The sequence below is a fragment of the Pholcus phalangioides genome, unplaced genomic scaffold, assembly GCF_987345545.1.
Source record: "Pholcus phalangioides strain wild (caught in Gottingen) unplaced genomic scaffold, Ppha-v1.0 ptg000003l_1, whole genome shotgun sequence".
Taxonomy (NCBI): Eukaryota; Metazoa; Arthropoda; class Arachnida; order Araneae; family Pholcidae; genus Pholcus; species Pholcus phalangioides.
This window is the reverse complement of record NW_028301596.1, coordinates 34,578,401-34,601,473: the sequence shown is the minus strand read 5'-3', so window position 1 is coordinate 34,601,473 and position 23,073 is coordinate 34,578,401. Positions and strand designations below refer to the sequence as shown.

Sequence of the window (23,073 nt, the reverse complement as noted above, 5' to 3'; positions counted from 1 at the left end):
TCCCGTACTGATTGACTTGACTCACAATTGACTTTATCTGTCTTGACGATTGCTTAAAAAACCGGGTGCTGTTATATCAAGGCTATATAATGTTATAATATATAGGCCCCGGAAATCCTGCTGTTTTTTTTGGCATCTCTATTTACAATTTTGAAATAGCCTGTCATTGTGATGTGGACGGGAAAGTAAAATTAATCGAAGAAATCACAAAAGGCAGGATGCTTTCTAAGACACTATCTACCAAACTCTTTCTACTTAAGGGCCCTTTCACACGGAGCGGATGCGGGTCCGGAAGAAGTTTTAACAATTGGAATATACTGCGCCTTTCAGACGAGCCGAAAAATCTCCGCACCTAGGAAATGTTCATGCGGGTCCGGACGTCGTCCGCATGTGTCAAAACCTAAGTGCGGGCTCCGCATCCGCACATAGAAATTTTGACAATAGGTTTATTCGGAGCTATTCAGACGATGCGGATGCGGAGCGAATTCGTCCGCATCTTTGGCTACTTTTTGAAGGGGATTTTTCACGGGATTGTTTTAATTATTTGCCATAAATACCCTTAAAAACACCATATGATGGTTCCTGCTCATTAATATAATGTACCTACATACGTCTATCCCTCCGTTTCCTTCTGAGATGGAGATATAGCAACTTCAACTGCCTTTTGTCCATATTTCACAATTTTATACAATAAAACCTGTCAACAACGGCCACTGACGGGACCGAAATTATAAGCCGTTCTGTTCATTACGAATATTTAATTGACTAAATACTTTAATAACTTCTTTAATAACTTTTAAATTTAATTTAAAAATTTTAATTTTTTTCTTTTTAAATTTTTAAAATTATTTAAAAATATAAATATCTGAAATATTATTTTAAATATTTGTTATTTTTTTAAATTTTTTAACTGTTAATTTTTTTAAACTTTAAAAAAAATACTTTTATTAAACAACGTTATCCACGTACGGTGTTCACTCAGGGCCGGATTAAGACGTTTGAAGACCCTAGCACTTGAATATTTTTGGTGGTTCCCCCGATACCTACAAGTTTATTTTACTCGATATTCAGTCCATAAACTAAAAAAATGAAATTTTATATTTCAGAAGTGAGACTAATCTAAGGATGGGATTTCACTCTAAAAGGTTTATGGAAGTTATTTTATAAAACTTGAAAAATGTAACCAATAAACACATCTGTTACATTCGAGAGAACTTAACTGATCCGCCTATTGGTTGCATTTTTCAAGTTTTATAAACGAACTTTTATAGTGTAATCCCGGCCTAAGACAGAATTGTGATGTGAATATTTCTAAGCACAGGCATTTTGAAAGTCCCTACCCCTTCCCTTTTTTACTACTTGCAAATTCTTTGATATCTCCTGAATTTTTTTCTTCTTTTTTTTGGAACATCGAAAGTTTTGGATGTTTTTGGATTTGATTTTTCGAACATTGGATGTTTTTGGAATTTTTCTTCCATATTTTTCCGAAAAGACGGATTTTTTTTTTTTCAAAATATTTTGAAAATATTTGAAGACATTTTCCCTCCCATCGACTACTTGTGAGGATCGGAATGAAGACATCTTTATTCCCATATTCTCTGTGGCTCTAGATTAAACCACCAATGAATGCCTCTAGGCTGCCTATGGCCACTGAATCAGGGGTGAAGGAGAAAAATAATTACAAAAATTGCGAAAAAACAGTTTATAAGCACGAATTTCGAACTAAAGATGCGGGCGATTCGTCCGCATCTTCAGCGCTCGTTTGAAAGGGTATGCGGACCCGCGTCCGCATCCGCTCCGTGTGAAAGGGGCCTAAGGCCCCTACACACGCTCAGTTATATTGTACAGGCATAACTGCGCAGGTATAACTGAACGGTTCGATACATCCACACCACTCAGTTATACCCATAGAGTAATAATAGTATAAGAGTAATAATAGTATGATCTGTGGGGATATTTTCATTCATCGATCTCTTTCTTCGCGTCTGTCAATCAGTTCGGATTTTTTCAGCTAGCGCTCTAAAGTTCAGAATTTTATAACATGATTTCCACAAATGATGCTTTGGATGTAGTTCAGAGTCATAACTAGGCTGGCGCCACCGAGGGCTCTAACCGGATGTGTTAATCACAAAAAATAACACTTATTTTGTATAATTTTTTCCTTTTTAGGGTAGGGGGGAGCAAGAAAATATCTGCCTTGGGGCACAGAAGGTCTAATTAGCCCTCGTGTGCAGAAAATGACCGTGGTGCGACAAAAATGATCAAATTAAATTCCAAAAAAATAAATATCGTGAAAAAATTACGCCATTAGAAAAATTTCTTCTAATTTAAAGTCAATCCGTCTCCAAAGCAAATACTCAGTTACCAATGTTCAACTTCGTTTTTAGTACTAAAGAAGCGGGAAGAAAACTGCGCAGTTATACCTGATGACTCCTACACACGCTCAGTTATACCGAATGGAAAAACCATTCCCTACAGTTGACCTGCACTGTACTGCGCAGGTATAACTGAGCGTGTGTAGGGGCCTTTAAACCTCAATGTTTCTTTTCAGATCTTATCTTACTTCATCTTATCTCGTGTTCATCTGTGGTGTTCCCCAAACAGGCTCATAAGCCCCGTTCACATGTGCAAATATTGCGGTAGCATTGGGAGTTCTAGCACCCGCTTGACGACTTTTTTCCTTCGAAAGGAATGGAGAGCAGTCATTGGTGAAAATTCTTGAAGCGGGTTCAAAACCCGCTTTTTCTATTTCCCATGTGAATGGGGCTATAAAATGGAAGAGGAAAGAAGTAATTTTTTTTGCTTCAGGTTTCTTTGTATAGTTCTCTCAGTATATTGGAGACTGGAAGCCCCCATCCCCTCCCATGTTTTTTTCTTTCCCTTATTTCTTTTCCAAACGATGCTAGAGAAAATTAATTTTTCAATGAATATTCCCCATTGATTTTTTTTTTTTTGCAAATTTTTTACATTCTATTGCAAGTATTCCTGTGTTGCAACAGCATATTTCCCGAATTCTCAGGATTTCGGGAACGGAAAATCGTAAATTCCCAAGAACGAGCGGGCGGGAATTCTCGTCCGAAAAACTGTTGCTCAAAATTGCTTGTTGGAACTTGTATGTTACTTTGAGACCAGAAATCACATGCATGGAAATTTCGGAGCCGTATTTCTCTGCTGAATTCCACAAAAGCATCTTATACAAGTGTGGACCCTCATCACAAAAAGCCCGTCTGAATGTCAAGGTAAAGTATTTTCATCTTTGAATAAGAGTTTTGCGAAAATACAGTATAATAAATACAGTATATGTTCATTCATTTAGTACAGTAAATGGTTGAGGAAACTTACAAGAGAAAATTTAGAAGTGGTTTTTTTTGATGTCTCAAAACATGTCAGTTTTTAATCAGCCCCCCCCCCCCGTCCTTATAATCTGACTTAGCATTTTGATCCTGTGCGTGCTACAAAAATCGGGTAGCTGCTGTGATCACTTGAAAATTCTTTACATATATTTTTTTCCGTATCTTGGTTAAATATGAATCAGCTTTTCGGCTGCTTCACGATGCAGCTTGTGGTTTCAGACATACGTTCGCAGGGAAACGAACATTTTTGCGATCAAATGCAGAAAAATGATTTATATTTTCTTTTTTTAATATTTGCATTTGATCTTCGAAGTAGAAGCAAAAGGTTCCCCCCTCTACTTTTCCACTTTACCCTCGGCGTATAGTATCGGATGTACAGTTATGCACTTGAAGGGAAAGGGATGCAGAAGAATGAAAACTACTACCACAGGGACACTTGATAACATGTAAGCAGTTTTGAAGAGCTCCTGTTCGAGTAGGTCGAAAAATTGGTAAAAGAGAGAGATTCCTCTCCACGAACACTTCTGTATAATCCTTCCTCTCCACATTCTTCTCTTACTCTTCTTACCGTGGAGAAAGCGAAGTACTTTGCGCGATCTGAGGATAAACACAGTTTCAGAGATTGTTCCGCTTGTTTAGCGATTTTTTTTCTCTTTGGAAAATATTATTCAGAAAAGCGAAATCTCCTCCTTGTACAGAGTTTTGGAAGGAGTTTCGCGGGGCAAGCCACCCCTTCTGTACTCGCACACCTTCAAGTGGCACTTGCGTTAATTCACCCGTACATATTTTGTTGGGTTTGTCCGTTGGAGAAAAAAAAAAACTTTTTTTATCTCTCTTCTCCCGAATGTAATAATTTGTAGACGTCCTCTTGAAACATCGTGTCTTTCTTTCGTCGGCGAATACTTTCTCTCCATGAGCCATCCAGCCAGGTATTCGACAAGGGCCTACTCGATGAGGAGAAAAAGGATTTTTGAGCCTTTTCCCACTGTTCTCCTCCCGCTAGCATAACCTTGTTAATCGGTGCTTTTGTGGAGAAACGGGGGGGGGGGCACCTTCTCTCTCTATAATCTTGCCACTTCTTTTTTTCTTTTTCATTCCCTTCTCCTTAACACTTATTATCCGTTTTTATTATTATATATACTTTTTTTTGGAGAAGTGGGGGAAGCCTCTCTCTCTCTACTCCATCAAGTCAAACGAAGTGCCCCCTTAAGGTCTTTTCTCTTTCATGCCACACTCCAAGATGATGAGTGAGAGCGAGCGGGAGAGAAAGAGAGTTGTGCAAGACCGAAAACGCTGAGCAAGTGAAGGTCCCATGTTCCCTTTATAAGATGATGATCACTTATGAGAAGAGATGATTACTTTTAGATGAGTTGTGAGTGAGAAGAGCGATGTGTGCTTGTGTATATGTAAGAGCTGCTGCTACTTCTCTCTCAATTTTATTCTAAGGGCCTTCCCTTTCCTTTGGCGCTTGAGATAAGGAGAATTGATTCATTATGCATGTATGGTATATATGTGTGTGCATGTGCCAGCAATACAGCCTACTGTATGCAGTACCTCATGCATTATCCGGCTTTTGTATCAGGCTTATGAGAAAATGTGTTCTGGGCCTCATCAGATTTATTTTCTAATAAAACAAATGGAAATGTGAAGTTGAAAGAACCAGTGGAAAAGGTTTTTTTCTTTATTGTTTGACAGTATTTTGAAGTTGCTGGAAAAAAAGGGGCCCACTAAAGGGAATTTTTACTTATGCAGTCGAACCCTGATTTAACGAATCGAAAAAAATCGACAATTTTATTCGTTAAATCGGAGTCAAATTGATTAGGAACACACACTCGAAACGGCAAATCTTTAAAGCTATTTACTTTGGGAGTTGCTCTTTCAGCTTATTTCTGGCAACAGTAAAAAACCCCATAAATTTTAGAGTAAATTAAAGGATGCATGAAAAAATTGCTTGCCAGAAGTTTGTTTCAAGGAAACAGTTATTTTCCGGATATTATGCTGAGGTGAGCTCGGAAAGAAAAGTCATCACGTCTCCGCCGGGACTCGAACCCAGGCCTCTTGCATACCGGGCAAGCATGCTACCATCTACACCACTGGAGACACATGAATCTGCCTTCCTAATTTCACGCACTGTGTCGTGAGGCGCTGAAGTAGAGGCATTAGTAGCCTTTCTTAACTTCAGGAAATGGCCCCCGGGTGGGACGGTTTAGAGAGATATAGATGGCTTCTTTCTCAGCCAGCCGTTTGTTTGCCCAACATTTTTATCAAATTCTGTCGAAATTGTCACATTTTCGTTGATCGAAAAACATTTTCTCTTTAGATGACCTGTCATTTTGTACTTGTCAAGACAGAGCACAAACTTGAAGTCAATGGCGTCTCAATGCCTGGACCTATCCCTTTGCAGCCCGGGGGGGGGGGGGTCGTATCAAGTGCTGAAGAGGCCTCATGAAAATGAGGTGTTTAAATTTTTGAAAGTAAACATGTTCTGCCAAGTAGTAGGGCCTCAAAAATCGTTTTGCCCCGGGGCCTAGGATGCTCTTTAGACGGCCCTGCTTAAAGTAACGTTATTTTTTCAATCTAAACATGCGGACAGTACAATGTTTTATGATATAGGTGTTTATCGATTGGCCCCACTGGAACCTTCCCACATACCTTCTGAGAATGACTTCATTGTCTCCTTTAGTCATACTCAAAAAGGAGGAGATCCTTGCCCCCCCCCCCTTTTTAATTTGTTCCTCAGGAAGAGCTGAAGGTCAATTCCTGGGAAGTCAAATCTTCGGATTGTTGGTTTGGGTGGCGAGATATAAGGAGGAATTTCAGATCATGCAAAGGCACGTAGTATTAAAAGGCAATAATTCAGTGGCCATTTATTTGTGTGTTATGGTAGTGAAAGCATGCCTCTCTTACATGGGAGGCTGAAACGGCTTTGGCACCCATGATGAATCTCATCACAGTACACTTACTAAAAATCGGAGCATAAATTGACTAGAGGGTAGCTCATGAAAGAAAACTTGGTATGTGGGTTCATTGTGAAAAATACAAAATAATATTTATATTATTGCACAACTCGTTTTGTATCCTATCGAGATAACGAAAATCTTCAGGACTGTTGATGAAAATGATGTCACTATAATGCGGAGTTTGGAAGTAATGAAATCAATTCAAATACGAATTTTTTTTTTCTATTTTCTATGCCAATTTGGAATGCACATGCAGACCAGAACCAATTGTAATGGTCACGTGAGTAAATCAGTGAATGAACGCTTTTATAGATCGGGTGATCAGCCTATTTTGAAAAGAGAAGCTTGCTTTTTTTTGGTGGGGAGGGACGCACAAATCGTTTGTAGTAACTCTTACTATTTTAGTAAATAAACTTTCAAACTTCAGACTCGAGATCGTTTCGGAACATGGTTGAAATCTCACTGCTTGAATGACATACAAGTTTACAGCTTCCCCGCCCCACTCTAGTTCCGGTGTTGATAGGAGGTGAAATAAGAAATTTTATTGGTTTCAGTTCCTTCAACAGTTTCGGTACTGGCTCGTGTATGTACCGACTTACCATTTATCCTTTTTCGGCCGTGCGTTAAGCCTCTTGGAATACATCGACGCTGTTTGCTCTCAATTCCTCTTCATTTACCCAATGGTGTGGCATCGGCAATAATCATCCTAAGGTAGGGTCTTTTTCAGTACCTCTCCTCTGATGTCTAAAACGCTGTTAATACAATCGAATTAGCGAATCAGTTATTAAAACATAGCGTGCCACTAGTAATTTCTGCGACGCCTTTAATAAAAAAAGCTTTCTCATTGTTACATCACATACACACGTTGGCTGGGGTAAAAAGTAGAAAAGCCGGGCATCCTTTTCATTTCTCTCCTATATGTATGTGTGCATTCACCCAGTCTTTCCTACTTCGCTAACCCAAGTCATCCTGTTGGAATTACGGGGGGGGGGGGAGTGGTGCACGGGAGGCCCCGTTTGTGCTAATACAAGACGTGATCAAATTACCGGATGCTCTTCTCTATCTCCTCTCCGATAAAATAAAATAAGAAAAAGGTGACCATTGACTTATAAAAAGGAATTATTTTTCTTCTCCTGTGTATGTACGTAATAAAGAGAAGCGGTGCTAATCGCTTTAAAAGAAACTCTCCCCCCCCCCCTATCAAAAAATCTCTCCACTCCACTCCTGCACCTGTTCTTGTTTCTTGCGAGTTTATTAGCGTTGAAAGCGTTCATTGTAAAAAAAACTTGTGTGTTTCTTCGTTGCTCTTGCCGCAAGGCATTCATTGCACGGTGAAGATTGGCTTCTTAAGGGTTTCTTTCCTCCCACCTTTCCTTTTTTATATATTATCCTCTAATTTTTTTCTGTTTTTTTTTTAAATGAAGAATCGAGAAGTTGATGTTGAAACTACCGAAGGAGAAGGCAGTGGATGAGATGGCAGAGAGTCCGCTATGAAAAACGGTTAGCGACTAATCGCCACGACTTGGAAGTTGCCAATCTACTTAGAAATGTTATAGAGATAGATGTGTGTTCTTGGCCTGTTTTTTTTTTTTTTCATGGAGGGGGAAATGTCCATAGCAAATCTAGCAGTTAGCCTTGAGCTTTACTGCTATTTTTTTTTGTTTTTAATACATTTCTTCCATTTATAATTGATATATCGTTTTCTCCTCTCCCTTTCTGTTTTTGTTGTTATTAATCTCAGGTGGCAAAAGGAGCCAATAAATTTTGTGGTTTTTTTGTCATTCGATTTGATTTCGTCGAGTTATTAGAGACTTTCTTTTTATGTGGGTTCTTTGAAGGTTGGGGTAGCTTCTTCAAGATCTTCTCCAAGATCTTCTGGGGTATTCCTTATGTACGCGAAAAACATGCTCTGTTACGTGGGTAACGTGAGAAAATGATCCGCACCTACTGTTTTTTTTTTTTCAATTCTTTGAATACAACAAGCTGTTAGGGCTCTCGAATTTCAGGAATGGTCGGAATTTACTGTTGGTTCGTGAGTTTTTTTTTTAAGGAATCAGCCGACTCAGAGGCGTACGCAGATTGACCGTTTGGAAGGGGCACAAAAATTTTCTTAACGAGAAATTTTGAGTTACTACCCTTCAAAAGCATTTAAATTAATACAAATAGGTTAAAATAGCATATAAAAGGATTTTCTTTCGATATTAAATTTTTCTTAACTGAAATATTAAACTTTTGGTCGGTTTGGGGAGGCGCGGAGGAACATAGGGCCCCCTATGCTCCTTACGCGTTCGCCTCTGAACCGACTGAGAATCGTGATTTGACCATGAATGCCAATGACTTCCATTTGGCTCTTGTGCTCACATAATTATTCATTTTTCAAGCTTTAGTTTCTTTTTGCAGCTCTGCCATCTGTTAAATTTATTGAAAGTGATGCCCCACACACACACACACACAATAACAAATGTAAAAGCCAGAATGGTATATCACGCGTGCCAGCCACTTTCAGCTCGGATTACTTCTGAAGAGTATTAATTTACCATACCTTCGATGAGATAGCACATGGGTCTGTATTTGTGAAAATTTTCCTTATTTTTTTGAAATGATAAATTAATTTTGTGAAAAATAAGTATCTTTATGGGAAGGGGAATAATCCAGTTAATTTATCACAAAAGAAAGGAAATGCCAAGTTTATGATTTCATTAATGTGTTTTGTAACACAGTCCGTTTTTCAGATCTGGAATTTTGTGAAGGGTCCGGAAAACTGACCCGAATTTTGGCTGGACAGAACTATGTAGCATTTTTCTGATAGGAATCTCGGATGTTAGCGAATGTGTGTGTGTGTGTGTTTTTAAATGAACATGGAATGCTTGAATTCGATATTCAAACGCATGATTACGAGCTAAATGTTTTCGACGAGGCTTTCTTCGATCCGATTAGCAACTATGGCCGCTCTCTGTATATGCTTCTGCACTTTGCTGTTTTGCAGATGATCACTTGTCGTTTCCTCAATCTATGGAGATTGTTTTAATACAATGTAATGTACGATTGAATCTTCCTCATTGGAAACATTTTACTGTTGATTGAGTCTCAGCTGGTGGTCGTCATCGTCTTTCCTGCTGGGCTCAATCTAAACCCGTTGTGTGATGGATTTAAGATTTCTATTTTGGACGGATTTAGTCTCAGAGTAAAAGATGAAAAGCTTAATATGCATCATGTCCATGTCTGAAGCAGCATGTTTTTTTTACTTTCTCGTGCATAGTTTTTTTGCTTTTTCAGTTATTTGTTTTTAAATATTGGCCTACTTGTAAATACGATTGAATTAATATATTTTTTTCTTTCTCTTGTAGCAGCAGATGCACGCCCAGCAGCTCCCGCCTCACGCGCACGCGCCGCCTCTTCCGATGATGCCTCACGCCGCTGCGGCCATGGCCGGCCTGCAGCCGCCTACCCTGCCGCCTAGCAGTGCCGCCGGCCTGCTCGCCCTGTCCAGTTCCTTGGCGGGAGGCAATCCCGCCGCCCACCTGGCCGCTGCAGCCGCGGTATCTTCGGCCAGCTCCGCTCTCAAGGACCACCGGGACGAAAAAAGGTCCAGCAGCGGTGAGAGCCATTTATTAATTCCTATATGAATAGTAGGCCTACTATATTATAACTATCAGTTTGGATATTCATTCCGACGAATAGATTTCTTAATCCCTAGATGGGTATCACTACCGTCGGGTTGATTAGATACGGCGATACTTTTTTTCAATTTTGTTAGTTCCTAGATTTTTTTTTTCAGTCCAACTCGCTAATCGCCAACAGCCACAGAAATAGTAGCCATTCCCGATCATTATTAGCTTTCTCGAACTGATCTTCTATTCTATCTTCAGTCCAAGTTTGAGAAATGATTTATAGGGAGAAGAGAGTCTGAGAAAGATGGGAACTTGTGTTCCTTTTGAAAGATGACACGCCTTCTTTTTCCGTTCGTGCCCGCTTTCCGGAACGGGTCCATCGGAACGAACGTTACTCCGGAAATCGTTATCGAAGGTGCTTTAATTCCGCATACACATACATACTCTTTCTGTACCTTTTATTGCTCGAGCATTTGGTCCAGGACTTCTCTTTGGTAAACGAAGAGATTGGTGAATGAGGACTCTGCGAGCGGGGAATCCTAGAGAGAGATAGAGAGACGGAAGAGGAAGATCGCATCTCTCTTTCTCTCTCCCATCGCTTCCCCCTACTTTCTATCCGGCCCGCTTTTGCAATAATCACTTGAAACTGCATTACGTAAAATTTTCTGGCTCCGAAAAATCATTTAGCCCCGGACTCATTGCAACTCCTTTTCGCCCGTCATTAGCGCGCGCCCTGTCTCCCGACTCCCCATTTTTCCCTTTCACCGACTCTTCTATCCCCGGCTTTTCCAGGTCCTCCTACATCTTCTCCGCGTTACGCCTGGGGTTTTACTCTACATTCCATACTCCAGGACTTTTATTTCCCTGAGAAATCTTCTATCTGCTCTTAACGGTCGATGGGGACCATCACACACACATACACAGCAGCACCATGAGACCCCCCCCCCCCTCTACTGTACATGCGTACATATTCACCTTCTCAGAAAACGAACGGGATAGCTTGACTGGGGGAAATGATGGAACTCGGGAAGGGAAGAGGGAAAGGGCATGTCCTGGAATGAGTGAGAAAGAGAGAGAAATCTTTTCCAGTCTCTCTCTTTTGCCCTCTGCATGAACGGAGCGAGGTAGGGATTGCTGGTGGTGGCAAGGAGAAATTGCGGTGCTGCAAGGGTAGACCTTGTAGGATTGAATGTACTCACGCGAAGGAAGGGAACGAGGAATCGGAGTAGATGGTGGCACGGCTGAGTTTCGCGAGCGCTCGCTTCCATCCCCCTCTCACTCTTTCCAGCAAATCATTAATCTAGAGTAAGTGGAGCCATTAAGATCTTAGACTGAGCGCTAATTAGTCCCCGCGGACGAATACAGAGCGCGCGGTTATGACTCTCCGATAACGTTGCCCTTACCTCTCTCCCTCTTTTTGCCTTGTGCGAGGAGGACTGGGCAACTTAATTCTCAAAGCTGGGGCGCGCCCTCCTCCTATTCTCTCTCTCACTGCCACCCTCAGGGTGCTAGCCTTGCGTGCTGGCGCCCCTGTGTATGTTGGGGTTGCAGGTGCATGCGTGTGCAGTGAGTGAGTTCTAGTTTTGGGAGGTATGCTATATAAATATAGGTGTGGGAAGAAAGTGAAGGGAATATGTATGTGGGTGAATATCCTAGAAACACATTGTGGATTTCCTTTCTGAAAAATCATTCCGCTGTGTATTACAAGATTTGACTCTTTTAAAGCGAGTTTGGGGACGTTATAGGAATGAGTGGGGGATAGCAATGATACACACCCTCATGAAATCACTAAACGGTATCAACCACATATTTAAAAACAAATCAGCATCTGCATAATGTTATTCTATTCAAATAATAATTTTGACCTTCTAATTTCGTTTTTTAAGGGGGTTTTCTTTGTCCATGTGTTGTCATAAAGAATGTCATTCTCATGAAAATGGGAAGATGAAAAAGATTGAACAATTTTTTTTCTCTCCCATCTGGCCTCTGACAGGCCCCCCTCTATAGTAGTAGTATAGTGTATAGTATTTATAGTGTAAAAAACCCAATAGATATTGATATATAATGAAATTTGTCTCGGGATGGGGGAAGCCCTGTCCGCCCTACCCTTTTGGGCAAGTCCACCTCCACCCGCCTACCTATGCCTATAATACAATTTTTTTACTGAAGGGGGAGAAAACGATCGTCCCCAATCACTCCCCCCCCCGTATCTGCTCATGCCTTATGGACGGCATGGTTAAAAGATATTTGTGCATATTCGAGTGAGTTTGAAGTTTTGTTGAACCACACTGTCATAGGTGGATGCAGGGGTGGGGCATAGTGAGCAATCTCCCCCACCCTGTTTTCAAAAAAAATTAAGTATTTGCACAGACAGAAGTGTGCAGGTAGACAATTCCCCCCCCCCCCCTGCTCACTATACATACCCTTTCTACCTTGGTGATCTTGCCCCCAACCGTTTGAAGAGCTGGTATCCGCTTATTCACTCAGTGTTATAAAAAATAAAAATAATAATAAAGATAATAAAATGTTACATACTTATGTGTGTTTATGAGCATGTGAAATGTTCCTTCACAACCATCTTGAGATGAAACAAAGGACAGATCTATTGATAACAATGACAGTAAATTTAAGATATATTTTTTAATATTTATATTTGTTTAAGAGGCAAGATATTTTGTTCCATTAAAGGTATTTCTTGATCTGAATAAAAAAATGTGTTGGGGAAATTAGTCAAATATGCATACATGACCATCTTGAAGTTTATCAGCCAAGTGTATTTTAAATTGAAATCAATTGAGCTCCACGAGACATCACAGAGTGATAGTAATTCGTCTGTAATTCGACACAGTCCTGTAATTCATTAGATTGTGTTAAATGAACTTAAAACCATTTTTTTATTAGTAAATAATATCCCCCTCATGCATACCAGATCTTCAATGTCTCAAATATTTTCAACACTTGTTGAAATGCTATTTAGTGCGAGTGCTACAATTTTGTGTGATGTTTTGTAGTCAACATTTTCTAACTGTTAGAGAAATATACATATAAATTTATATTTAATTCATGAATTGATTTATTAATCATAAATTCATTTTTATATTAGGTCTTACATGCTTGGTTATTCATTATTTTCTTTTTGTCTCATTTCATGCTCTGTTCACTCTTACGGATTACCCTCGATTTTTGTGATTCATGCTTAACTTGTTTTGGATTAAATCTGTGTTGTGGTTAATCAGCTCACAGCTCAGATGACAGACACGTGAGTATTTTTACCCATTTGAAAAAACATGTATGATTTACAGATTTTTTTCCCTATTCTCTTTGCATGTGGTGTATGCATGGTTATAAAATACAGTAGAGTTTTGGCATTTCAAACTTCTAATTGAATCACTTTTTATATCTGTAATGGCTTTATTCCCATTATAGATGATAAATTTTTTACGTTACTAATTAAGAATTACTTCTCTATATAATATAATGAATTTTTTTTGCGTATATCAAATTTTTCTTTGAAATTTAATTCTTTTGAAGTTCAATTTTTTTCCCTTTTGAAGGGATCAATGATATTTTGGGATAATTCATGTCTCAAAGACAAAATTCATTGTAGATGAAACCTGACTCTTTTTTTTTCATGCTTCTCCTAAAGAAAGCATCATTTGTTAGTGAAAAGTGTTCTTGAAGTAAAGTTTGCAAATAATAGATAACTTTCATTGTGTTTCTATTAATATTGTCACACATTGAAGCTCTCCGAGTTATAAGCAAAATTTAATCTTGTGGATGCTCCAAGGATGAAGATTATCATTGGCAGATTATTGTAGATGACTTTGGAGATTTTTGACAAATAATTAAATATGTTCAATGTGAAAATAAGTTCTTGAAGTTAGGTCTACATGCTTAGAACTCTGGTTTCCCAGGTTCATGCTTGTTAGGGAACACCTGACTGTTTTGTTTCTTCACTAGATAAACCAGTTGCAATCACCACACTACAGCTTAATACCATATTGAATTAGGGTGATGAGAACACTAATCTTTTGATGTTTTTAATGTCAAATCATAAGTAAAATCCTCACCCCATGCTCCTACATATTGCCGTGGTCGTCAAGTGAATGAATTTGCTTACTATTATGATTAATATGGTAAGTTAATTTTAAGGATAAACCCCCATCAAAACTGTTTTAGACACTGACTCAGACCCAGACTCGTCCTCATAAATGATCTATCTAATTATGAGTAAACACAAATGCAAATACTTACCTGGGGAAAATAAATGTGGTACCATGACATATCACATTAAAAGCAAGCTTTGCTAGCAGTCACGATTCTCTTCTATTTTATATGATGTTCAATTTTTTAATTTATTTTTGTTTGTTTGTGGATTTGCATTCAGTGCAACAATTCCAATGAGTGTGAGAGATATGCAGATTTTGAAGGAATATGGAACATATATGCACTTGTAAAAGGTTTTTTTTTTATTCTCTGAGCATAATCAAAGTCCTTAGTTGGGTAAAAATAGAAATACTTGATGTTTTACATGGAATTCATTTGTTGTGTGAAACTTCTGCAGCCTGTTTCCAAAGTTGACATTGTGTGACATCCTGACCATATATCATATAAATAATTACTTGTGACTATATCATGGTTGTCACATATTGCGTTTAAAACATTTTAAGGAATTTCTCATGTTCATTGATGAAGCCACAGAAATGCTCCAGTTGTTTGTGGGACTCACAATTTTGTTCCCTCTCCTTCTATCAACTCCGGCCGTATGATTATAGGCAAGGCCGCCCTTGGCAGACACGTTGCCCGGTGCTTGAAAAATCACCGTGAGGGTAAGGTCTTCATGGATGTAGTAGCTACAATAGGTCTGTTTTTTCGAATTCTTACTATGTTTGATGTAGACCTCAAAACCCTCGCATTTCCAAGATAAAAAATTTGGCAGACATGGGGTTATTTTGACCCCAGTAGATTTGTATTTTAGACTAAAAATACTAATAAAATAAAATGTCGTTAGGAGATAATCCACATTCATTAGAGATGTAAAATTAAACTTCTTGAGTGCTAAAAAAAGTTTTACTTAATCGTGATTCATGAAGTCATTTTAAACAATTTCTAAGTGATAAAAGCATTATAAGAAATTATATTCACCGAAATATTGCCACTAAACGATGAAAATGACTCATCAAATCACATGTACGTCCGATTCGTCTTTTAAGAAATTAAAAATGGAAAAAAATGGCAAAAGTTTTATTTTATGGGAACTAACCAAGGTCGTAGTGCGCTTTCTCGGGACCTAATGGACCCTGGGGCAGACTTTTTCTTGGGGCCCCCCGAAAGGTTTATGCTAAAAAAAAAGGATTTGGAGGCATTTCCCCGGTTGCTCCAGCCTAGTTACGGGCATGTGGAACACGGCGACGTCGCTTACGCAGTTTGTAGGCAAAATTATGGTATTAGTTGTGTGTTCCCTGATCAGTTCGCCAAAAAGCTGTCAAATGAAATTGACCCTATCTTGTGGGAATGAGTGAGTTATAATACTACTTTTAGGATATGGCACATTATACAGCATTTTGTACAAGTTTAAGTTCTAGAACAACAATGCCGGTATTTCCCTGTGGATTTATATTTGGCCATTGATTTATCCTTTAACTATTACCAATGGGAAGGTGGGGGATATATATAATATGTACTGACACAACCACTTTCACAAACTCTCTCATGGGTAGACCAGAGATCCTGTGATGGTGGTGGTAGATATGGGATGGAAAGTGGTGAAGGGGGGGGGAGAAACAGAAGAGAAGCAGGGCTGGAACGTGGCCGACCATTTTCGGCTTGTATAAGCGGAAAACACGTTTTAGCACCGCTGCTGTGGGAGCACAACCAGCTGCGATACATACAGTGATGAGAGAAAGCTGTGTATGTATGTATATACTCCCCCATATGTCCATAGGGAGCAGCAGGGTTGGCGTCTTTTACCTTCTGGTATAGCGGCTCGCGCTCTCTCCGCCCTATTGATTTTTCACCGTCCATCACCTCTACCCTTGCTGCTTCGCCTATTGAGTAGTAGGACGTGGAAAGCAGCACATGCATGTTTGTATGCGTGCGTGCCGCTCGCATGTATCCCTCCGTTCGCCGAGGTTGAAGGTTCGATGCGTGGTGGTGGAAATCGGGTGTGGGAAGATTATTAAAGGGCTCCTCTCTCTCTCTCTCTCTCTCTCATAGCGTCATAAGGCTTCTCCAGAACTCCATCTCACTCTTCTCTATTTTTTATATTTTATTTTATATTTTCGCTTCCTTTCTTGGACTGGCAAGCGTTATGGTTCCATCTTCTCTTTGCCGTTTATCCCACCGTGTTTCTCTTCTCTCTCCCGATAGTTTCATGCACCTCTTTTCGCGCCCACCGTTCTTCGTTCTCCACAATCCCGAGACTTCTGGTTCTCCAATAGTTTCATGAAGGATCGGGGATCCGTATAAGTACACGAGCGAACGAGCCTATCCATCTATCTATTCATGCATCGTTCGCTCGCTATTTGATGGCGAGTGTGTGATAGGGCATGTAAAAGAGACGAGCTCATCTTTCTCTCTTTCTTTCGACCTTTTTCGATTAGTTTAAACGTTTTTCCCTCTGCAATGACTGTCAGTCCGGTTCGAGATTGTTTCGTATAGCCTACCGTATGCGTGACTTCGTATACTAATAAATGGCTTGAAGAAATGAAGCGGTCATCGATGAGTCGTTAATCGATGGCTTTGAGAACGGTCATCTTGTGACTTTTCCTAAAATTTTAATCACTAGAAAATCCTACTGTAACTAGGCTTTTTTCTATTTGTTTATACAACATTAGTTCTGATGATAAAACTTTATTACCAAACGTGATATGGTCTAGAGATGCTGTTATTAGCTAACGGAAGTATAGTAACCATTCCTGACATTTTATGGGAGCAGTGACCAGGGCCCAAAATAAGAAATTTTGCTTCCCGGTGCAAACACGATTCAGCCGCCTGGAGCAAACATTATTTTGCCGTCCCCACAACTTCAAAATTCGATAACTTTATAACGGTATTTTATGTTCCAATCTAAAATTGCCGCCCCCTAAATTTTGCAGCCTGGGGCAGTTGCCCCCCTGCCCCTTCTAGTTTCGGCCCCGGCAGTGACATATAGCCATGGTCTTTTCAAAGAAAGACAGCTCGAATTATGATGCAGTACTTGATAAATCGAAAAAATAATTTGACGTCAGCCGTATTTCTTTGGAGCCAATAATGATTTTGATCACGTACAGGATTTTTTAGGTGCCAATATAGATTTCATTGTCGCCGTCGTAACCTGGCTCCTGGGATTTGGCAAATTCCGTTCTAATATTCCTAGTTCAAAAAGCACGGCACAGCGTTCACTTGAGAAGGTTCTGGGCAAAGCCATCAATAGAGAGGGATCCACATCTAGTCAAACATGTTGATTAATCAGCGAATATTATTGGGTGAAATTTGAAGCTCAACTTGCCTATGCAGAGTTCAGGCCCTGCCAAGGAGATAACACGATTGTGATGAATAAAAGACGTGGCAAGAATGAAAGTCGGCACATCTTTATCATCATACATCAGTTACCTTCTCTATAATAATCTTCTAATCCGCAACCTCTTATATGATCGACAGTATGTTTTGAGGGAGAGTAATTTTGCTGTCACAATAGATGTGTCTGCGATCAGGATCATAACACCAATGAAACACAACTGATCAATTTTAAGCTCCTATATTTTCTTCCAGTTTTCGATTTTCTTCCTATCGAGGAATAGGCATTGGGTAATTTGGTGCTCGATCCCGTTGATTCGAGCGTGTTTAGCGGAGGAGGTAATGTAAAGGGGCATCTTTCAATGGTTCAAATGGATGGGTAGATGCTGCAGCGGCAGCACCAGTAACCAGCGGCACATCTACTCCGCGCGGTACCACTTTCATTTCTCCCGTCCGTCCCCATTTCTCCTACAAATCAGCTATTACTGCCTTTTCTCACTGCTCTCTCTAAAAGGTGGAAGTTCATGCGCCCTGTGCGAATGAACGTTATACCCCTGTGTATGTATGTTTGTGTGTGTGTGTGTGTATATATATATATCCCCCCGTGAGCCAATACGGAGCCCGTGATTACAAAAGAGGGGGAAACCAAAGTTTAATTGTAATTAGGAATAGGAGCGCCGCTGGATAAGAGAAGCGAACCGGCAAAAGAGGAAGCAGCAAGCGGCGGGATCGGTCTCGTTGGAGGGGGGGGGGGGGGCAAACGAATGAATAGAACCACCGAGACGAGATCTGGTGCGTGCCAGAGAAAGGAGCGAGTGAGCGAGCGGTTGGACTAATGGCTATCACTCAGCGCTTTTCTGACAATTCCCGTGCTCTCGTTCTCTTCCCCTGCGTGCCTGCTTCCAGGGCTGTTCATTCCTTCTGAACCTTGCGCTCTCCATCTCTTTTCCTTCATCTCTCTCTTTACTACCAGGTATGGATTTGTTTCATTCCCTCCTTGATTCTATGAGAGTCGATGGACACCATGGAAATTCCGTCAAGGGATGGCCGGGACGATAGTTGCAGTAGTAGGTCCGGGTCAACACCCACTCGCTCCCAGATGGGTGAAGTAAGCGTTTGGTTGAGGGGAGAAGAGGGACGATTACCCGGCGGCAGAAGAGGATGGATGGTTACACGGGATGTACGCGGATGGTTGCTCCGGCTGCTCCTTCTGCAGCTTCGTTTCGTTTGCTGTGTGCATGCGAGTGGGGATTACTTACGCTGTTCTAGACTACTCGATCATGTTTGGGTGTGGGGGAGGCGCCGAACTCGCCTCGAGATGACCACTTGCCGATGATGATGATATCGCCTTGTTTTGAGAGTAGGAGGCAGATCAGGAATATTTAATACGGTTATAAAACCCTCTTGTCTCGTGAAGCGATTGATCTGCGCCGTGAATGATGAATATGGACTCGAATCAGCGTCAAAGTAATGTTTCATCAATTTTTAGTTGGCGGTATTTGCGATCCTATTGTTAGGCTCGACGCGAGTACTTCCGAATGTGTTTATTTCTTGCTGAGATCGCGCTCGAAACATGTTTCTATAGATCATAGTTTTCCAAACTTTTTGTTCCATCGCCCCCATCTTCAGCGATTTTTTATTCTCATCGCCCCCAACTCAAGTGAACCCATAGGATCCTATGTTATGCCCGTAGCTTTTATCGCGCCCCCCCCCCCTCCTGGACCATTCCATTGCCCACTTTGGGAAACACTGCTCTGGATGCTATTCGTGAGATTTTCGAGTGGATCCGTTATCCTCGAGAAGAGATTCTAATTGTGTGTGTGGGTGCGCTCATTGCTTGTCTATCAATAAATCGTAGTCATTTAATTGCGCGCGCCGCCGGGATGATTGTGCGTTTATTATCGTGGTTTTGTGATTTATCCGTTTATTTCAGATGTAGTGCTCATGTCTTGGGTTGGTTGAATGTAGGCGTAATGATCTCTTATCGGACTAAACTATGTTGAGCTGGTTGTGTCCTCGGCCGAACACTATAATCGATGGAATATGGGTTGTTCGTGTGAAATCTAGAATTGCTCCCTACATTTGCGCTGAATGTTTCGATTCTGTCAATTTCGTTTCCCGTGGTTGAAAATTTAATTCTCATCTGCGATCATACGAAAAGATTTTTCAAACGAAATCAAGACCCATAGAAACGAAGATGGCCACTCCTCGTAACGTTCGAGCTGCTAAATGGTTCGGGTCGTTTGGTGTGGCCTCTTATTTTCCTGTTCATAAAAATTAATTGTATAAATAATTCTTGTATTATATTTTGACGGTTCTTTCAATTCGTTCGCTTAAAAAAAATTACACGACTGCAAAAGAAAGGATTAACACTTTTTTTTTCTTCTTTGACCTCGTTTGTCGTTTTATAGGACGTCGCTTCAACTTTGCTGAACATGCGAGCGAAAGCACTTCTTGCTGCCGAGGTAAGAACGAAAAATCAAACCAAATATAAGACGAGCTCAATACATATCAGAAACAGAATTCTATTCGTATCTTCAAGTATTGTACATATTTTCTTGTTGGAACATATATTCTTTTATCAGCAACTTCGAGTTCCCATTCGGAAAAAATTTGATTGCAATTTTTTCAAAAGTTGGAAATTTTTGTTCACTTACACCTGTATATTTCGTGATCCAAAAAAATCAATATAAATGCGAAAAAGTAGGAACACTTGGATATTGATATTAACTAAGCAATAACTATAATCAGTAAAGCAATTTTTTGAGAAGACTGCATACGTATTTGAATGGTTCTCTAAAGCGGGTTTCTGGGGAGGGAGGGGAGAGATCTCGGAGATTTTTTCAGACGTTAACATGGAATTTTTTGAAAATAGTGTTTTAACGCGAACTTGCCAACGAAGTCCTGACTCAGAGCAACGGGTTAAAAAAGAAAAATCCACAAATGATTCTCAATTTTTATTTTTGTCAATGCAGATATTTTTTCAGCAATTTTGATTTTTTTTTGTCGTTTTATTTATATATATATATATATATATATTCGAACGTTTTGAATATGACATAAAAAAGGGTTTTTTTTTTCAAAGTGACGTTGAGTTGAACACTCCTGTTTTCGTTCAAATACATATTATGCACCCATACCCATGTATAAGGAAAGAGAAAAAGATTTCCATAATCTTTGAAATAAAATTTGCTGCTTTCCTTTCGGGACACCGTTTCGAATTACGTACTTACCAACTTGCTCCTACAATTTTTTGGAAGCTTTATTTTGGTTAAGGTGTAGATCTGTATTTTCTTGGGGGAATGGTTCAGGTTTCACCCTGGAGCTTTTGGAATAAAAAAAATGATATAAATAGGAGGTTTTACACTTCAAGTTATAAACTTGTTCAAAGCCCCCCTCTTGTTCTGGGGGGGGGGGGAAGCAAATAAAAAAAAAAATGTATGTGTAGCCTTGGTTGAGGTTGCTGCCCCTCTCTTAAATCTTCTCAGTGATAACATAGCCTACAACATGTGGTTTGTCTACAGAGAGCAACCCTCCCCCTCCGTTTTTTACCTCATTGGCAAGAGGTTTCAGAGAGAGGCAGTGTTAGCACACAAATACAAATTTCTCTTCATATAAAAGGTATGAAACGGTGCCCTGTATAATATCATTGTAGATTTTGAGCTCTTAGGGGAACAGAGTGAGGGATAGTGCTGCCTGTATATCCAGAGGGAAATGCTTCTGTGCTACCTCTTACAAATGTGAATAGCCTCAAGAGCAGGATGTTTCCTGTATAGAAGGGAACCCCTCCGCCTATGGGAGGATTGTGAGGAGTGGGATTACCCTGTAGTTCCAGACCTCTATGTACCTTTTTATTCCCTCTTGCATACTTTTTTCCTCTACAGTGAGGAGTTTGTGATACCACTTTCATCATGTTTGTTGGAGTGGTGGGCCTCCTCCTTTTGCCATAGGGTGCTCATTCTCCTCCCCCTACATTCTTGGAGGGGGATTCCTTTTTCACCCCCCCCCCCCCCGATAGTGCTTTTTATCAGGAGTTCCTGAAAAAAAGGGGGATGAAGACAAAGAAGAATTTATAGTATTTTATTAAGGGTCCAAAAACTTAGGCCAGATAGCTACCCAGATGTGTGGGGGCACATTAATTTTTCAATCTTTTTGATCTTTCCCTCTCTATTTTTGGATATGGTGGGCTAGTTTGGTTATATTCCAATAGTATTGTTATTGATGTTTATTCTTGGATCATTCTGTTCCATGTGTTATGTGTTATTTTATATATTTTTGACACGTTTACTGAAAAGCAGTTGAACAATACTTTGAACAGAAACCTGGTTGATGAAAACCTGATCAATTTATTTTTACTCAAATATTTCGAGCAATTTGTAATTTTTTCCCCTTGATTCTTGTTATATTCTGTAAAATTATTTACACCTATTTTCAGAGAAGTTATTTTCACATGATATTTGTTCGAAATTTTCCAATGATAAAATTTCTTCCATTTATTGTGAAATGTGCAGAGAATCTATTGCCAGAGTCCCCATGTTCTAAGCTGTGTACAGCTGTAATTATTCATCGAAAAGCTATGAAACTGCACATGAATTATCAAGAGATAGAATTTTCCAAGCTTTACCCCAAGGCTGAAAATCTCCATGAAGGTCCTGGTGAGGAATCAGTTTTGTACAAGGTTTTGGTCGTATATCACGTAAATTTAGCACCATGTTCATTAGTCAAGAAATAAATATGTAAACGATTGTGCTAAAGATATTTGTATAGACACCCTCCAATGAAAAGCTTGAGTGGATAAATCTCATGGTTGCAAAAATTGACATGTGCTATAGCAAATGCATTCTGGTAATTAATGTTGGAACTGATTTTTTTCTCTCACATTTATCCTTTCTTAGACATTCTGGATTGTTATGGCTGTACACAGCTCAGGACAGGAAATTTTAATTATAGACAATCAAACTGTGAATTTTTTCTCATAAAACTAATGAAATGTGGTGGGAAAACATTAAAATAAGTTGTAAAGGGTGTAAATGCAACTGTGTGCATCTTCCTGTTCCCCATTTCCTTTAGGAATGATGTAATTGGACTTGGACTGTGACCCCCCTGTTGTTGGCCACACCATAACTTCTCATGACTCTAAAAAAATTGGAGGGAAATGCTTCTTTTATGGAAAAAAAAGATATTGATGATATGGAGGGGAAACCCATTGCTGCAGCAGGGTGTTACCGGCTACTGCCTCCTGGAAGTATTAAAAAAAAATTGGGTGGCATAGTGGTTGTACCATGTGTGTCATTAACTTCATTGAATAGGAGCAGCAGCCATCAGGCATAACTGATGGTTTGGTCTCCTCTGATCTCCATGCTTGTGCCACAGCATTCATTTTTTATTGTACTTCCCCCCCCCGTTTCCTACTTTTTTTAAAGGTCTCTCTTCCCCCCCCCCCATTTTCTTGCAGGCTTTTCTTGTGCATGTGGTGTTTTCACCCCCCAGCACCAGTTTCTCTGTGCTACAGTTATTACAAGTTCAGAAGGGGAATATATACAAAAGTCTTTTTTTTTTTTGTTTTGTTCTTACAATATATTTGATACTTGTGGGACTCTGTGATTGCTTTGCTTAGGAGGAGGACCGGTGCTGAGCTGAGGAGCAAATGAT

General features: G+C 39.8%; 1 protein-coding gene across 7 annotated transcripts in view; it reads left to right on the top strand.

The window, feature by feature from the left end:
• LOC149088448 (transducin-like enhancer protein 4) overlaps positions 1-23,073 on the top strand; it is a 110,360-nt gene that overhangs the window by 64,863 nt on the left and 22,424 nt on the right. For 3 of the 7 annotated variants that reach the window (XM_089247544.1, XM_089247541.1, XM_089247543.1), the window contains exons 7-9: positions 9,661-9,910; positions 13,161-13,183; positions 19,833-19,886. In XM_089247544.1, coding sequence (XP_089103670.1) covers positions 9,661-9,910; positions 13,161-13,183; positions 19,833-19,886 — 327 coding nt within the window. The remainder of the gene's footprint in view (positions 1-9,660; positions 9,911-13,160; positions 13,184-19,832; positions 19,887-23,073) is intronic. The other 4 variants (XM_089247546.1, XM_089247545.1, XM_089247547.1 and 1 more) reach the window with 2 other exon arrangements.